The sequence below is a fragment of the Diabrotica undecimpunctata genome, chromosome 6 (assembly GCF_040954645.1).
Source record: "Diabrotica undecimpunctata isolate CICGRU chromosome 6, icDiaUnde3, whole genome shotgun sequence".
Lineage (NCBI taxonomy): Eukaryota > Metazoa > Arthropoda > Insecta > Coleoptera > Chrysomelidae > Diabrotica > Diabrotica undecimpunctata.
The window spans coordinates 48622562-48639837 of record NC_092808.1 but is presented as its reverse complement, the minus strand read 5'-3'; the positions used below and the strand labels follow the sequence as shown (position 1 = coordinate 48639837).

Below are 17276 nucleotides of genomic sequence, written 5' to 3'. Positions count from 1 at the left end.
AATAGGAGTAGAGGCAGACCACGACTGAGATGGAGGGACGGTGTGGACGAGGATGCAAGGAAAATCGGCGCGGCAAATTGGCAACGGTTGGCGATGAACAGAAACGACTGGCGAAACAGACTGGGGAAGGTCAAGGCTCAACTAGAGCTGTAGCACCACTGATGATGATGATGATGTTAGAAGTACGCTATCTTAAGAAGGCAACCAATTTTTTCAGAAAATAAATTTGTTTTTAATTTTGAATAAACATATGAACTTTCCATGAATGATATAATCGAAATATTACCTGTGCCAGTCCCTGTTGGATCCACTTCTAAACATTAAACTTTATGCTTTTTACGGTAGAGTTTCCAAACTATAATGTGGAATAGGTTAGGTAAGGTTAGCTTTAAGCTTATTATTACAAATTTCATAATAAAGATAATTTGTTTCTACTTGTGTTGATTTATTGTGTTTTACCCTCTGGTCATATTGTAGTACCTGCCTATGTTTCCTAAAGTAAGGGGTGTTGTTGTACCTTGTGACAAAAACTAAGTTTAAAAAAATATTTTTTCAGGTATCCATAATAAAAATAGAAACTTAAATAATTATGGATGTGTACTAGATACTATAGTCAATAGGTATGCGTCAATATGTATTTGATTTATTTAAAAAATATATTTAACATACGCATTTTTTGGAAAAGTGTCCTAACTTACAGTACTCTCCCCTATAATTACTTTTAATTAGTTTATTTTTAGAATAGATATTATTCACCTTAAAAAACAAAAAAAAAATATATTAAAAGTCCTCTGGTAAATACAAATGTTCTTTGCGACGACACTATTTTATTAGCAGAATGTCTTGAGGATTTACAACAAATGGTTGACAGAGTGGTAGAAGTCAGTGAAGAAAACGGACTGTACCTAAACACAAAAAGACACAATTTATGGTAATTACAAAAGCCCAACAGCGCCAAGAAAACAACAATACATTGAGAACAAAAAAGTTGAAAAATATAAATATCTGGGTACAATAATTAACGAAAATAATGAGTACACAAAGGAGATTAAGGCAAGAATAGGACAGGCAAGAAATTCTTTTAACAAACTGAAAAAAGTACTCTGCAGCAGGGACATCTCAATTTCTTTAAAGATAAGACTTCTGAGATGCTACGTGTTCTCCGTATTATTTTATGGGTTGGAGGCTTGGACTTTAAAGAAAGATGTTTCGGACAGATTGGAAGCCTTCGAGTTATGGGCCTACAGAAGGATATTAAGAATAAGTTGGGTGGATAGAGTCACGAATGTCAAGGTGTTGAGAAGAATGGGAAAAGATAAAGAGGTTTTAAATACAATTAAAGTCAGAAAACTGCAATATCTGGGACATGTCATGAGAGGCGAGCGTTATAACTTGTTGCAATTAATAATGCAAGGAAGAATACAGGGAAGAAGGAGTCGCGGAAAAAGACGCATCTCCTGGTTGAATAATTTGAGAGCTTGGTTTAACTGCAGTTTTGCTGACCTCTTTAGAGTAGCGGCATCGAAAGTGCGTATTGCCATTATGGTTGCCAACCTTCTTAGAGGAGATGGCACGTGAAGAAGAAGAAGGTAAATGCATAGAACTTTTTTAACTATTCCGCGTTTATCAAAACTTCTCTCTGTCACTCTCAATATTTCCGTCGAGCAAAATTTTGTATCCCCGCGTTCTATGTTAAAATATGAACGGTGGTCCGTATTAAGTATATCTACCTCATTAATAATTCTTAACTTATTTATCGCAAAAGTTTTTTTTTATTTATTATGTCGTTTATTTAATATTACTCAAAATGTTGACAGATTAGTTCTTTCTAAAAGTGAACGATCTCAATTTTTACGCCCCTCGAAAGTTAGTGTGAGTTCCACACACATCTAAGCTTCGAACATTAGATTTATTTTTTGATACGAATGCTGAATCTAATTATTAACAAACAATATTAATGTTATGTATTTTGAAAACTATTTCCAAAGTGGAAATCGAACCGTCAAATCGTCGGCCGTATGCAATAGTGGCACAACACAAAAACTGGTAATTTTTCAAAACAGTGGTTTAAAGTTGTGTGCCAATAAATTTGTCTCTTTTGTTTTACTACATGGATTGTGATTTTTGAAAAAAATAAATTTTGTTTATATTTAAATGGGAATAAGCCACAATTAAAGGTTAAAATACGTTTATTGACGTTTCAATTTCCACTTCGGAAATCGTTCTCAAAATACAAACATTAGTAAATTTATATTTATAAATATATATATATATATATATATATATATATATATATATAATAACAACTTCGAACTCTATAGGATATACCAGGAACCAGATATCTTAAAACACATAAAGATAGCACGTCTGAGGTGGGTAGGCCATGTAATGCGGATGGAGCAAACCGACCCAGCTAGAAAAACGCTCCTTGATAGACCTATTGGTCAAGAAGAAGAGGAAGACCCAGAACAAGATTCCTAGATAACATAGACCAAGATATGAGAAATATGGAAATACGTGCTTGGCGGAGGAAGGCGATGGATAGGGACGACTGGAGAAAAATTCTTGGGGAGGCTAGGACCCACACAGGGTTGAAAAGCCAAAATGATGATGATGATGATATATATATATATATATATATATATATATATATATATATATATATATATATATATATATATAAATTTACTAATGTTTGTATTTTGAGAACGATTTCCGAAGTGGAAATTGAAACGTCAATAAACGTATTTTAACCTTTAATTGTGGCTTATTCCCATTTAAATATAAATTAATTTAAAATGCCACAAGAAAATAGCTTCAGAACAATATTAAAAAATAAATTTTGGTTTATTTGGAAGAGCGTTAGGTAGCCTTTAATGAAATGTAACACATACTTTTAAACGTACCCTTATTTTGAGTTGTGCCACTATTGCACATCAACATTTTGTCTTTCAAGACTAATTGAGGCAAAGTCAAAACTGGCATTTTTTTAATAATATCAACTGAAATAAAGGTTCAATAAAGAATACTACAAGTTACTTGAATGAGAAAATGCGTTTATTAACAACTATAAGAAGAACAAAATAAAAAAGTATATATTAATAATAATAGGATTAGTTATGACTAACAATGCTTTAAGTGTCGGTAGAAATCAGCGTGGATTGGTAGAACACTCTTTTCTTGTGCAAATGAAGTTTTAAAATAGTGGTGAGTGCCAGATTTTTTTTACATAAATTGCACAAATATCGTTGAAACGAAAAGTATTTCTTTGGAGATATTTAGCGTAATGAGTCGGTAGATAAATACGCCCTCCTTTTAAAGCTTTAGTGATATTTCTTTCTATTAAAGAGTGGCAGCTGTCACTCTCATTTTGAGTATGGCCGATAACTAAATAGCGATGAGTTAGAGAAAAAATTTTGAAATGGTTTACAGCGTACTGATACATTGAAATTGGGTAGTTGTTTTTTTCTTGGCCACCACAATTGTCTGAGTAAAATATGAATTTTAATTCATCAGAATCAGTTCTCAGTTCCTTTTTTCTGAAGTTCATATATATGGAAATGTTATGTTAATGGCTTAGATTTATAATAGAAAGCGGAAACGCCTCCTTTTGGTAGCGGTAGAGCAGCTTGTAGGTCAAAACAATAACTTTTTGTAAGTTAGTTACATTCTCTTTGTCAAGTGTTTTTAGCTCCCGGCTTGGGTTTTTCTTCTTATGATGGTTATTATAAGCATCTTCTGGGACTATTTTCTCTTTACTGCTCGAATTTTTGTATTTTTCACAATACTGACATTGATATTGTTTGGGAGAAAAGAATGCATAGTTAAATATATAATTAAAAAGTTTACGATATAAATAAATTTTTACAAATTCATCATTGTCTCTTTAGCATTCAGCTTTATAATCATTGTACACTGAATGTTTTGCCTCCTACATATTTTTTTGAGGTACTAGTTCGACAATAGTGGCTCTCCATTGTCGGAATTAAAGAAAGCTGTTTACTAACCCTGCTCATAGTTTCGTTACAAAATATTTTATGCAGGCTATGTTTACCTCTTTGATCGCTGCTTATAAAGCCACTTTTCGTCTTCCCAATAACAGTTCGAATACATATATTAGTAACTCCAATGCTGGATATAAAAAATCCTCTGCACACTCTTTTTTTTTTATCAGTGCTTTCCAAATAGAATGCATCATTATAACCACGGCTTGATATGTTACCTTTGTCTGCATATCGATATGTTGGTTTAATTATAGACATGGATCTCAGAATATAATTTCGTTGTTAATTTGTATTTCCCATTGACCAATATTTTTCAAAGATCTGTGTTCTTTCTAGTAACGTGAATGTTTCATTACATTTCAGTCTAGATGGATTGCAAGATGGAGCTAAACTGCGAGCCTGTACAAGATTACCGTTAACATTGGTGTATTTTTGGCCTGAATTTTTAAGAAACTCTCTGACATTTCTTTTTCATTGGTCCAGACAAGCCTCCTTTTTTCTACTTTTAGGTTTATTAATCGTCACGTCTTCTGGTACTTCAGTCTCCACATTTTCATCAGACTTCTAAATGTAGACGATAGATCATCATCATTCACGTAATGAGGGTCCGCATCAGAACTAAAATGGGTTTATTTTTTGTTTAAACCGGTAGATTTAATCAAAAAATCGTCTAAAGTTTTCTAATATTGATATTATCACTTACGTTACTCCTGCTCGAGATAGAAATAATTCACTTCTTTTCTGATAACCCTTGACATTTTTGAAACAATAAATTTATTCATTTTATTTAATGTGACGCAACTCTAAAATTGTCACTGAAACAGTTTGAAAATATCTAAAATTGTCTGCTATAGTGGCACAACTCAAAAGTGTCGGTATTGCATAGAAACTTGATATCGACAGGGTTCGACTACTACTGCACAACTAAAAAAAGCCAGTACTGCAAAAAAACAATTTATCTCGATCGACAATATGTCAGCGACACTATTGACGTCTAGCGGACATTTTTGCATTATTATTGTGCCAGTTTTGCAGGGTATAAATATGGTTATTTCAAGCCCTCTGGTGATGTTAACTCAATTTTGTCAATTTTTGAGTTAAGCTACTATTGCATACAGCTGACGAAATAATCTTTAAACTAAAATAGCTTCAGAACAATAATAAAAAACATGGTATAATTAAAAATATATTTATTCATAACTATCTATATATTACATATTGGTCACCTAATTTCTATCTCTAACTCTTCATTGCTATTAGAATCTACAGATCTTATTTGTCTTAAGATTAAATCAAACTCATCTAAATCATAATTTGAATAAAAAGCTTTATTAAACCGCTCATATTTTTTTCTCCTGTCTTCTAAAACCCTCTCAGTTGTAGTTTCTATCATTTTCGTTGTCGTTCTATCTGTTTTCTGAACGAGATTTTGATAAATATATAACTTGTCATCCTCTTCATCCATATTTACGCTTAAAGCTTTAATCGGTATCGATTTTCGTCGGTGATTACTGTGAACTCTCAAGTTTCTAGGCAATTGTCTACAACACACCATAGGGAAACCTTCTTCAAATCCGCACTCCTGGCTTCTTAAGAAATCTACTACAACTGGAGTCAGCGGCTTTTCTACACCGGCAATAAACTGCATGAAAGATGGACATCTTTTTACCATCATGCATTGGGAATTACGACATTGTTTTTCTGAAAAAAAAATTAAATGATTATATGAAGCCAAATTTTTATTTTTAACGAAAAAATTGCCCGAAACAGTTGATTTTTTACAATTTGCTTAAACAAAATTAAGACCATTTTTCGAATGGGAGACTGTTTTTGATGGCATAGACTAGGTGTCAGTCAGCCAACTGGGAGACTTCTTGAACCTTATTCTGGGGTGTCTCACTAATGTGAATGTGCAAAAATATTTTATAGGAATATTTTTACGAAGGAACACGAGTTTTTCGCTTTATCTATTCCTTTCAGTAAAATGTAGTTGGAAAATATACTAAAACATGAAAAAAGGCAGGAGGAATGGGGAAACCAGTATGAAACCTGAATTTCATGATGAATAAGCTATAAAAAGATTACACTAAAGCAGGCTTTAAGATTACCTTCTCAAAAACAAAATACATTACAACGAAAAATGAGATAAAAAAATTACAGATTAGCAACAACGTAATAAAAAAAGATAATTCTAAATACAAATTCCTAGGATTCACAGTAACGAAAAGAACGAACCAGAGAAGTGATTAAACTAGAAAAAGAAATACTGACATGTATTGAAGAGAAAAGACGGTGACAATAAGATAATAGAATAGTAGAGTAAAGCTCAACAGGTAGAAAAAAAACGACGATTTATGAGATCTTAAAGAGAAGAACTAGACAAAGTCATGCAAGAGGGGATTATGGGGGAAGGCAAATGAAACGACAGAGATAAATGAAAAATATTTAGTGAAAGAAAAAAATATTACAGTGTTTACAGTAAGTAGTGAAAACTGTAATATTTTTGAATATAGTATAATAGTTTTATATTAATACCTATAATTAAATCCAAATTTGATATAGAAATGTGACCGAAGTGCCTTGACTATGACGAATCAGTAAAACACAACGACCGAGAGTATAAAAGAAAGAGAAACCGATTATTATTATTTATTATTGATATTTTTTATTAATCACTGTAATTTTAAATAGTATGTGGTTTGTTGTATTAGGTAAACTTATTTTTAAAATAAAGATTATTTGGGAAATCGAAGTGTCAGCAAGTGCCAAAAGAGTCAGCAACAATTCATGAATTTCCTGAAAAACCAACAGAATAGAAATCCCCCAATGAAAATTAAAATAAACCTTCACATAATCATAGACCTACAAATTCTCAGCCCGCACAATTAAATTTCGTGTGGCCTCCACTGAAACACTGAAACAAATTTTAACTTCGCTTCACAGCGAATTTTAATCCACATGAGAATAATCAACAAACAAATTTGTCAAGAAATCCGGCTCAAGGAAATTGTTCACCAAGAATTTTCCATCATAGACTGAAGAAACACAAAAATCACCGAAATCAACAACATTATTCTTCTCCTATGAGTGGTGTCCAATATTATGACAGTTAACACTAACAGAAATCATAATTTTAATATTAGTTCTAATTATAACTCCCTGAAAATGATATTGACAATTTTGAATTTGAACAAGAATCAGATTCGTTTGATAAAAATCATCAGGACTTTCCAATTATACCACTAGAAGAACGTTCACCTCCTGTATAAATCCAAATAATGTACAGGACTTTCCACGTCTACTCTATTTTATTACACCTTAGACATGTCTCAAAGTTTTGATCAATTCCGGAGAATCTGATACTGTAATTTCTCCGAAAGCTCTCAAATATGTCAACCAATCGTACAAATATGAAAACCCCTTTTTACCATTTTCTATGAAATTTACGACCTAATTTCATTTACTTAAATATTAAAAAATCTTTATTTAGTGAATACAGCACTTCATATTTCCTTAGACAAACTATCAGATACCATTGACGCTAGCACAAGTTATTTTAAAAATCACTTAAAAATGCGCTCCTCTCACTCTTTTATGCATAGTTCGCACTATGCTATTTATAGTATTTTAGACGAGTAGCGAGTAATTTAGTAAGGAAATGCTCTTCTTAAAAGGGCATCTTTCCGCTGTATTTGTGAGTATATTTTCATTTAACAGAAAATTTACACAACAGACATTCTAAAATTATCGAAGTAATCTTTGTGATCTTCCAATGCTAATTCCTTCAGAAGACAATTGGTAGCTTCTATTTTATCTCCTCTATCGATCCACTTTCCTATCCATAGCTTCTTTTTATTAATCACACAAATTCCCTTATCCATATTTTCTAAAATAGCCGTTACGATTAGCTTAATCAGTTTATTTACTTTAGTGCATTGTAGGCTGTTCATCTTGTAAAACACAACACACTTGTGAATTATACTCGACCAAGAGCGAACGATTTTTGGACAGTAGTGTATATTTAGTTACTAAATTACTAGCTATTCGACTTAAATACTAGCATAGTGCAAACTATTATTTTACTCCCAGTATAACCGCATACAGGAACAAACATGACTTACACAAAATTACTCGTTAACAAGAAAGAGGACTCTTTACTTTTCTGGGCACCATCATCAAATAGATTACAGGTAATGCAGACGATTCCAATTTAGACCTATGAAAATCCTACATAGTTTATAGAGAAAATAAACAAAAGGAAATCATAAAAAACTTAATAATGAAATACCTTACGATAACTCAACATTCGATAAGCTTTAAAGCAAAATAAATACTGATAATGCCATCCTTATATCTGCAATTAATAAATTATCTTCCGATTTCGACAGTTATATTATCTTACACAATGAAATAATAAATCTTTAAAATATAAATATTTCAAATATAGAATTGCTCACTCTAAAAGAATTAGAAGATCTAAAAGAAAATCTCAAAATTCATCACAGAAATTCAATATTTAGTAATAATGTACATCCGTACTAACTAATGAACCATCTAAAACTTTATTTTGTGTAAAACAAAATACAGTGCTCATAATAATCAAAATCCTTATACTCCACGAAAATCCCCACACAACCTTTAAGATCTACCCAATCCCAAATAAAAATTATGTCATGATATTACCACCTACAAAATATTACGTAGACAACAAATGGTTTGACACCTGTATTGGACAAAGCAACAACGTAGTCTGTTATAACCATGTACAGTTCTAATATACTATACCCATTGTATATAACTGCACAAAAACTCTAGTTCGAGAGAACTTTTTCCAAGACACTAGCAAAGTCATAATGCTAGGAATAGAAATCCAGCAAATAGAGATCAAATCGACCAGCATCCTAATGACAGAAGAACCAATTACTATCGAAGAAATCCATTTTAATAAAAAAACATTTCAATCCCAAATATTGTACCAACAAAACTTATACTTGACCGCAAGACGAAACTTGAGAAATTAAAAATTCCAGAGACACATAGTCAAATTCAACCTTTAGAAGAAATAGTCTCGACTATGACGAATCAGCAAAATCCTACGATCGAGACTATATAAAAGGAAGATAAACCGATTATTATTGATTATTGATATTTTTCTTTAATCACTGTAATTTTAAATATTATGTAGTTTGTAGTATTGTAAACTTATTTTATTGCAAAAATTAATGAAACAAACGATTACACCAAAAAAATTAAAGTTGGAATAGAAAAGGCTAGAAGTGCATTCAATAATATGAAACAAATATTATGTTGTAGAGACCTCAGCCTACATCTTAGAAAACGAGTACCAAAGTGTTATGTATTTTCTCTTCTTTTGTATGGTGTGGAGACATGGACTTTAAATAAACAATGTCTCAATAAATTGGAAGCATTTGAAATGTGGACATATCGAAGAATGCTGAGAATCTCCTGGACGGACAGAATAACCAATGAAGAAGTACTAAGAAGAATAGAGAACAGCAGGGAGATACTGGATTCCACCAAAATAAGAAAACTACAATATCGTGATCATATAACACGCGGTGACAGATATGAATTCCTAAAACTAATAATGCAGGGAAAGATTCAAGGAAAGCGCAGCAGAGGTAGAAGAAGAATGTCCTGCCTGAGAAACCTCAGGGACTGGTTTCGATGCAGCTTAACTAAACTCTTTCGGGCTGTAGTGATAAAAGTTAGAATAGCAGTGATGATTGCCAACCTTCGTCGCGGAGGTGGCACGTAAAGAAGAGGAAACTTATTTTCAAAATAAAGATTTTTTTGGAAAATTGAAGTGCAATCAACATTTCTATATTCAATTTTTTTAATACTTACTGTATGATGACCTCGAACGATGAGCTGGAGCTGGAGTTGTACTCTCATAATCACAGCATACTTTCACTTGTCCATCAAAATCTTCGCATTGCTTACTTCTTAGATATTCTTTCGAAGCTTCAGTTAATGGTCTTTCTAAACCTTTAAAATATTTTAGGAAAGATGAGCATTGCTTCAGAGGAATGCAGTTGCACTTTTCATTCCCCATCACTAGAAAAGAAAGGAAAATCTTTTTAGTTTTTGAAATGATTATGGTATGAAATGTTCAAATATTGTATTACTTAGTTTTAGTTTTTCTTTAATGAAATCGAAAACCTTGTACCAAAATTAAGAATATAAGAGCGCTTATAACGACAAGGTACAAGGAAAAAGACTGAAACACAAATTAAATTTTGAAGATAATGAATAAAAGAATAAAATTAAAGAACAAGATCTAATACAAAAATTTATAAAGTATAAAAAAACAGGTCCAAAATCACAGCAACTGAAATGGAGTTCATGAGAAGAAGCTGCAGAGTGACAAAAATGGATCGCATCAGAAATGAGGAGATAAAACGAAGAATGGCAGTAGAACAAGACATACTCAGCTACATCAAAGAAAAACGTTTAATTTGGTATGGACATGTGAGAAGAACAGATCATACAAGGTGGATAGCGAAGATTTCGGATTCGAGCCCAATAGGAAGGAGGAAAAGAGGTAGACCCCGAAGATCATGAAGCAAAATAAATATAACAACGCCAATTTGCATAAAAAATCAAGGAACTAGGTGGAATAAAAAAGGTGGTACAGTAGGCAGTACTGTAGACTAACGCAAACATAAATTTAAATTTTGCTATAATTTTTAAAATTAAATAAAGTAATTTTATTATTTATTTATTCTTTATATTTCGAAAAAAATACGGTATATGAAATTAATTCAATATATTTTTATGTTGGCTCCCAACGTCACCTGGTCATTGTGTCTACATTGTTGCCAAAAATACGTTATTTGCTTATGACAGACCCGTCAAAGTCAGACTAAATCTACTATTACTATTAAATTATTAATAAAATATAAATAAATATCATTTGATAGTAAATTTAATTATAATATAAACCAACTAACTATAAGATTTTAAAAATAAAATTTGAGTATAGTTGAATTTATTAACAACTAACATTGAAAAATTAATCCAACGCCAATACAATTAGTAGTGACTTTTTGTATCACGACGGATCGTCACGATACGAAATAGTTCCTGTCGGACGATCCTCTCTGCAATTTACTATAGAGAAAAATTAGTTTAATTTAGAAAATTTGATCGTAAGACACTATGAGACGGAGCTAGAAGTACAGATATACGACATAGACGTAAGGTGGAGAACATCAAGGACTATCAAATTGAAGAGTAGAATGAAACGATCATATAAGCCGAATGACAACAAATAGAGCAGCAAAGACAGCAAGAAACGGTTTCTCAATAGGAAGACGATCAGTAAGAAGAGCACGAAAACGATGGAACGACAACTCACTGGAGGCGCATTGAAAAACAGACAGTCTACACAAAAAGGAGAAGAAAAATGAATACAACGCCGGGCAAAAAGAGATTAAGACAGAACAAAAACTACACCGATAGAAGAAATACTCAGAAGAATTACTTCGGGATCATAGACAACGAAATCTATGAGATTATCGAAGCAGAGATTACTAAAACAGAGATTAATCATGCAATTAGATTAATAAAAGCCAGTAAATCTTCTGGTTCAGACCAAATACCAAGCGATTTATTAAAGCTTATATAATCTGGATATTTCAGTAGTATTATTCAATAAAGTCTACACTGGTATCATTACCCAAGAAATGTTAAAATCGTTATTTATAGGTCTAACAAAGAAGTTAAGTCAACACGATCACTAAAAAAGTAACCACAGAAACCCCTGTAGGAAGATGAAGTAGAGGCCGGCCGCGAATTAGGTGGGTGGATGAAGTTGTGACCGACTTAGGGGTATTACAAATCAGTAATCAAAGATTGCAACAAGTCGTCAGAAACAGAATAGTGACGAATATTGGAGCCATGAATGTGGAGGCCAGGATCCACAAAGGATTGTCGAGCCAAAGGTGAGAATTATGATAATGGTAATGACCAAAGAAGGCGAAGTCAAAACAATGCGAAGGCTACTAACTAATTAGTCTCATTTTATAACGTTAAAAGCCCTCTTAAGAATCATACTCAAAAGAATACTCTTCAAGCTAGAATTACACGTGTTAGTGTAATAAGACATTATTGATACGCAACTGAGCATAAGAGAAGCTCTATTTGATTTTAATGTTTGTGCTTAAAGACGCTTAGATATTTAAGACCTTTACTTCTGCTTCATAGGTTTTAAAAAAGCAGTCGATATGTTTAATCGTGGAACTACGGAAATTCTCGAAAAAGAGAATCAGAATGAGAATAATCAAACCCAAATAAAGACTAAATAACCTATCAATATTATAAACGTTAACGTAGAACCCGAGACTATTAAAGTAGGGGTTATTCATGTAATTAGATTATTGAAAATCAATAAATCTTCTGGTCCAGACCAAATGCCAAGCGAATTAGTAAAGCTAATATAATCTGGATATAGACAAATCGGCGTAAAGAACAAAGAGACACTGGGTTATATTAGAGAAATGAAAGAGAAAAACTAAGAACTAAAGAAGGGACTTAATAAATCAAATAAGGGAATCATATAGTTGGAAAAAGAGTAAAGAAAGAGGCATATAATTATTAAATGCTTAAATTGGAAAACTAATGATGGAAGAAAAGTTGATGGAAAATAATAAAAGTGGAATCAAGATAAAGGAATTTTGGAATACATGAGAAGTGCATCTAATAGAAATGCGAAACTACTATAGAAACCAACGTGTCAAACGAGCCAAATATAAGCAAAAACGATACTGATAGAGTGGAGCGAATAAAAAAAATACAAATTAATGGAAAACCGACTAAAAATAGACACGTTAAATGTTAGAAGAGAAAGTAAAAGGAGAAACTCTATTTTCTTGTAGTGTTTGTAATGCTAAACTTATACTTCTGCTACATAGACTACAAAAAAACATTAGATATGTTTAAACGTGATTAAACGTGAAACTGATAAAAATTCTCGAAAACAAGAATCAGAATGAAAATAATTAAACCTTTACTACAATTAGCGAGCAGCAGTAAATATTGGGCAAGAAAGTCGAAATTGTGAGGGGAGTCATAAAAGGATATATTATATTGCCACCTCTTGTATCTAAGGAAAATGTAACAAAAGTTATTAATTAACAATATTAAATATGATGACACTGTAATTTTTTAAAAACCGATATTTTAGAAACTCTAAAAAGAGTAGTAAAAAAAATATTAAGGTGCAGTGGAGAATATGGCCCCTTCTTTAATATCAATAAAACCAAGTTCATGAAAATTATTAAAAACAACAATAACAAAAGGGTAGAGGGCCGACAGATCCATAGTGTAAAGAAGTATACGTACCTAGAAACGCTAGTAAAAGAAAATAAAGGCTACAATGCCAAAAAAAGTTAAGAACTCAAATAACACGTTCCCATTTTATAAAAATAAAAATTTTTTTTGAAACTTAGATGTGATTTTAGCCATAAAAATACGATTAACTAAATTGTACGAAAACAGTATTCTATAACATGGAGTTGAATCCTGGATACTAAATCGAGAAGCAATAAGAAGGCTAAACTCCTTTATTATTTGTATAGAAAAAAATCTAATGATCCGTGAATGGATAATGTTAAAAATGTTGAAGTACTAAGAAGAATAAAGAAAGAAAAAGTAGTTGAAATGACAATGAAAGAAAAAACTGCAATATTTCGGATATATAATGTGTAAAGAAAGACACGGCATCCTGAAATTCTTAATTCAAAATAAAATAAAGGAACTGTGAAAATAGGAGAATGGTATAATTGCAGTTTAAAATAGTTGTGTCGAAAGTTGGAATAGCCATGATAATTCAGTAACGTATACAGCAATTAAAGAAGTTTATGAAATGTTGACGAGCTTTACAAAATGAAATATAATAAGTATTATAGTAAGAACACATCATTATCACTTAAACTGAAAAAAAATACAATATGATAAATGACATTATGATTGTTTAATAGAATTACAATAGAAATCTGGTTTAAGATTTATTCCAAAATTTTAGAAGATTACAAGAGCTGTAGATTAGAAGTGACATCGTTGTTACATCCTCTACTTGTTAAAGATTAATAGTCAAGATAAAGTTATAAAGATACCCTAAGTATTTTACTTTTAAATACCTAAGATAGACTGAAATGAAGGTAAAAAGACTAAAGTCCATATATGCATACTTAAATACCATAGAAAATATTAGGGTAATGTTTAACTGCGAAAAACAATCAAACAAGGAATAAACAATGTAGCAGAGAAAGTGGTTGACAAAATGCTCAATAAAAGGAGAAATAATTGGTTTGATGATGAGTGCAAATTAGCAGTGAAAGAAAAAAAACAAACAAGATTGAAATGGGTAAGCACAAGCAATGAAGAGGAACGAGAATAATACAAAAATCAAAGGCAAAAGGCAAAGAAATTATTTAAATCTAAGAAAAATCAAAAAGTAGAAGACATTATGAACGAGATAGAAACAGAAAATAACATACACAACTCATGACTATTGTACCAATACTTAACACCAGGTAACCGAAAACGGAGAGCTAATATAGCTTTAGAAGCAGAAAAATGGCAGAAGTTTTTCGAAGAAATACATCAAGAAACGGATAGAGTAGAAAAAGAAATAATAACTAACACAGAACAAGAGGAGGAAGAAGAATTGACATATACAGAAGTGAAAGAGAAAATAATGTAAACTTAAAAACATAAAAACAACGGGAGAAGACATACAGATTTATGAACTAATACAGAATATATGGAGCAATGAAATAATTTCCAAAGAATAGAAGAAGGGAATTATAGTGACAATCCCAAAACAAGGAGACCATAGAATATGCAAAAATTACCGAGCAATTAATTTACTGAATGTAACATATAAAGTAATGACTGGTATCATTAGAGACAGACTAACAATACTTATCCTAGACTTTAAACAGGCATTTGACAAACTAAAGAAAAATGATCCAAGACTTACAAGAGAGTAATACACCAAATAAAATTATAAGAATGATAGAAATGACAATTCGAGATTCCCAAGCAATAAAAGACAACGGAAGAGAAAGAACGGAAATAATAAACATAAAAAATGGAGTAAAACAAGGAGATGCGCTCTCAACGGTATTATTTATCCTATCACTAGACAAGATAATAAAAAAAAGCTGTCCAACGCAGGAACTATAAACCAGAATGCAGTACAAATAATAGGATATGGGGACGATATAACTTTAGTAGCATCAGATAAAAAGGCATTAAAGAAAACCTTTTAAGAAATAGGAAATGAAGCCTAACTGAGAGAACTGGAAATAAATGAAAATAAAACAAAATACACAAACATAATCGAGAAAAAGAAGACACAAATAACGACTGACAATAGATGTACACAGTTTCGAAGAGGTTGAAACATTCAAATATTTGGGAGTACCAGTCAATGGAAGAAATGAAAGTATAGATATAAAAAGAAAAAATCAAGCGGGAAATAGAGCATTTTATAGAGATAAAAAATGTTTAGAGATAAGAAGATAAGTCGAAACACAAAAATAAAAATCTACAAAATTACCATAAGACCAATAGTAGCATATGCGACAGAACCATTTACATTAACAGCAAGAGAAGAAGAGCAATCGAAAGTTTTTGAGAGGAAGATTATTAGAAAAATACTGGGACCAAAGAAGGAAAACGAAGGGGATGCAAGACAATGAATGAATCACGAAATACAAGAATGGATGGGTCAAGGGAACATAGTTAGAGCAATAAAAGCACAAAGAATTAGATAGTATGGACACATATTAAGAAGAGAAAAGAGCAGTCCGTTAAGAGTTATATCGGAATGGATACCACCAAGTAAAAGAACCAGAGGCAGACCTAAACTGAGACGGAGACAACAAGTGGAAGAAGACTTAAGGAGTATGGAAATTAGAAATATAGAAAGGACAATCAAAGAGATAGAAGAATGAAGAAAAGTAGTGGAAACAGCGAAGACACACCAAAAACTGTAAAACCAAACCCAGATAGGACCTCGAATTTGCTGAATAAATCTGCTTGCTAACTGTACACTGAATCAACATTCATACTAAATATCATAGGTTGACATTTTACTCCGATATGATTGATCTCCGAATAAACGAAGGGAAAAATAAATAATCATAAAAAACAAATTAAAAATAAATGAGCATGCAAGAAGTATATACAAATAAGAATCCAAAGGGCATATGATAGAAGCATATTACGGATCACAAACTTCAAAACATAAGAAATTAAAATAAGAAAACTACAAATTTTCATGAGTGGATATCTCTGAAAAATCCTAAAGATATACTTATCGATAAAATAACCAGCAAGGAACTATGAAAAAGAATAAAATAAAACCAAGAAGAATAAGAATAAAATCAAGAAGAGAAAATAGAAACGGGTGGGAAAATTTTAAGGAGAAACCAAAATAAGCAAGAAAAAAATATTAGAATAAGTAATCAGCTCCAATGAAAAAAGAAGAGAAGACCAGACAAATGTTTTACAAAGAACTATAACTAGAGAAAACAAAAACATCAGATCACGATGGGATTAAATCAGCAAACAATAGAACAGAATGTAAAAGATTTCTAAAACGAGAACTAAAATTTGCAGACCCCAGTAAGCCACCTTATATTATTGACCTATAAATGCGGAAGCATATAAAACTCTACAAGGAGAATAAAAGGATAAAAGATGGATAAGAAGAGAGAAAGGCAAGCTTTACCAACACGTTGAGAATAGAGATTTCGAAGTCGGAAACTTTCCAGATTTTTAAAAATGATCAAAAACATATTGTAGAGATAAATATAAAGAATGAGCAATTTTAAATTAATAAAAACTTTAAAACAATATAGTTAAATATTCAAACAAAACAACATATGACTCTCTATTTAACATCTGAAGATTTTAAAGTATTTACAATATATATTTACATATTCAATAGTAACCTGAGCAAAAACTAATAAATAAAAATACACCAACCTGTTTTAGTATGGTTTACCACTAATATAATTATCACAGAAATATTTAAAATAATATAGTACATGTTTGGTCAAACTTTGTTTCTTTGTGCCTTTTATATAGACCAACCGCGACGAAAGTTTTGGATATAATAACACATAATACCTAGTTTGTACCTTGAGAAAACAACACAAGTAGGTGGTGTCTCTATCAGTTGCATAAATATAGGGATTTATTATCATGGGGGTTTCCAAATTATTCAAACACAAA

General features: G+C 31.4%; 1 protein-coding gene across 1 annotated transcript in view; it reads right to left on the bottom strand.

Moving 5' to 3' along the window:
• Positions 1–5179: 5179 nt before the first annotated feature.
• The window catches only part of LOC140443422 (uncharacterized), a 183830-nt gene continuing 171733 nt past the window's right edge, over positions 5180–17276 (bottom strand). Inside the window, exons 3-4 of the mRNA XM_072534674.1 lie at positions 9873–10082; positions 5180–5705 (exon numbers count right to left, since the gene is read on the bottom strand). Of these exons, the coding sequence (XP_072390775.1) occupies positions 5227–5705; positions 9873–10082 (689 nt within the window). The 3' untranslated portion in view covers positions 5180–5226. The remainder of the gene's footprint in view (positions 5706–9872; positions 10083–17276) is intronic.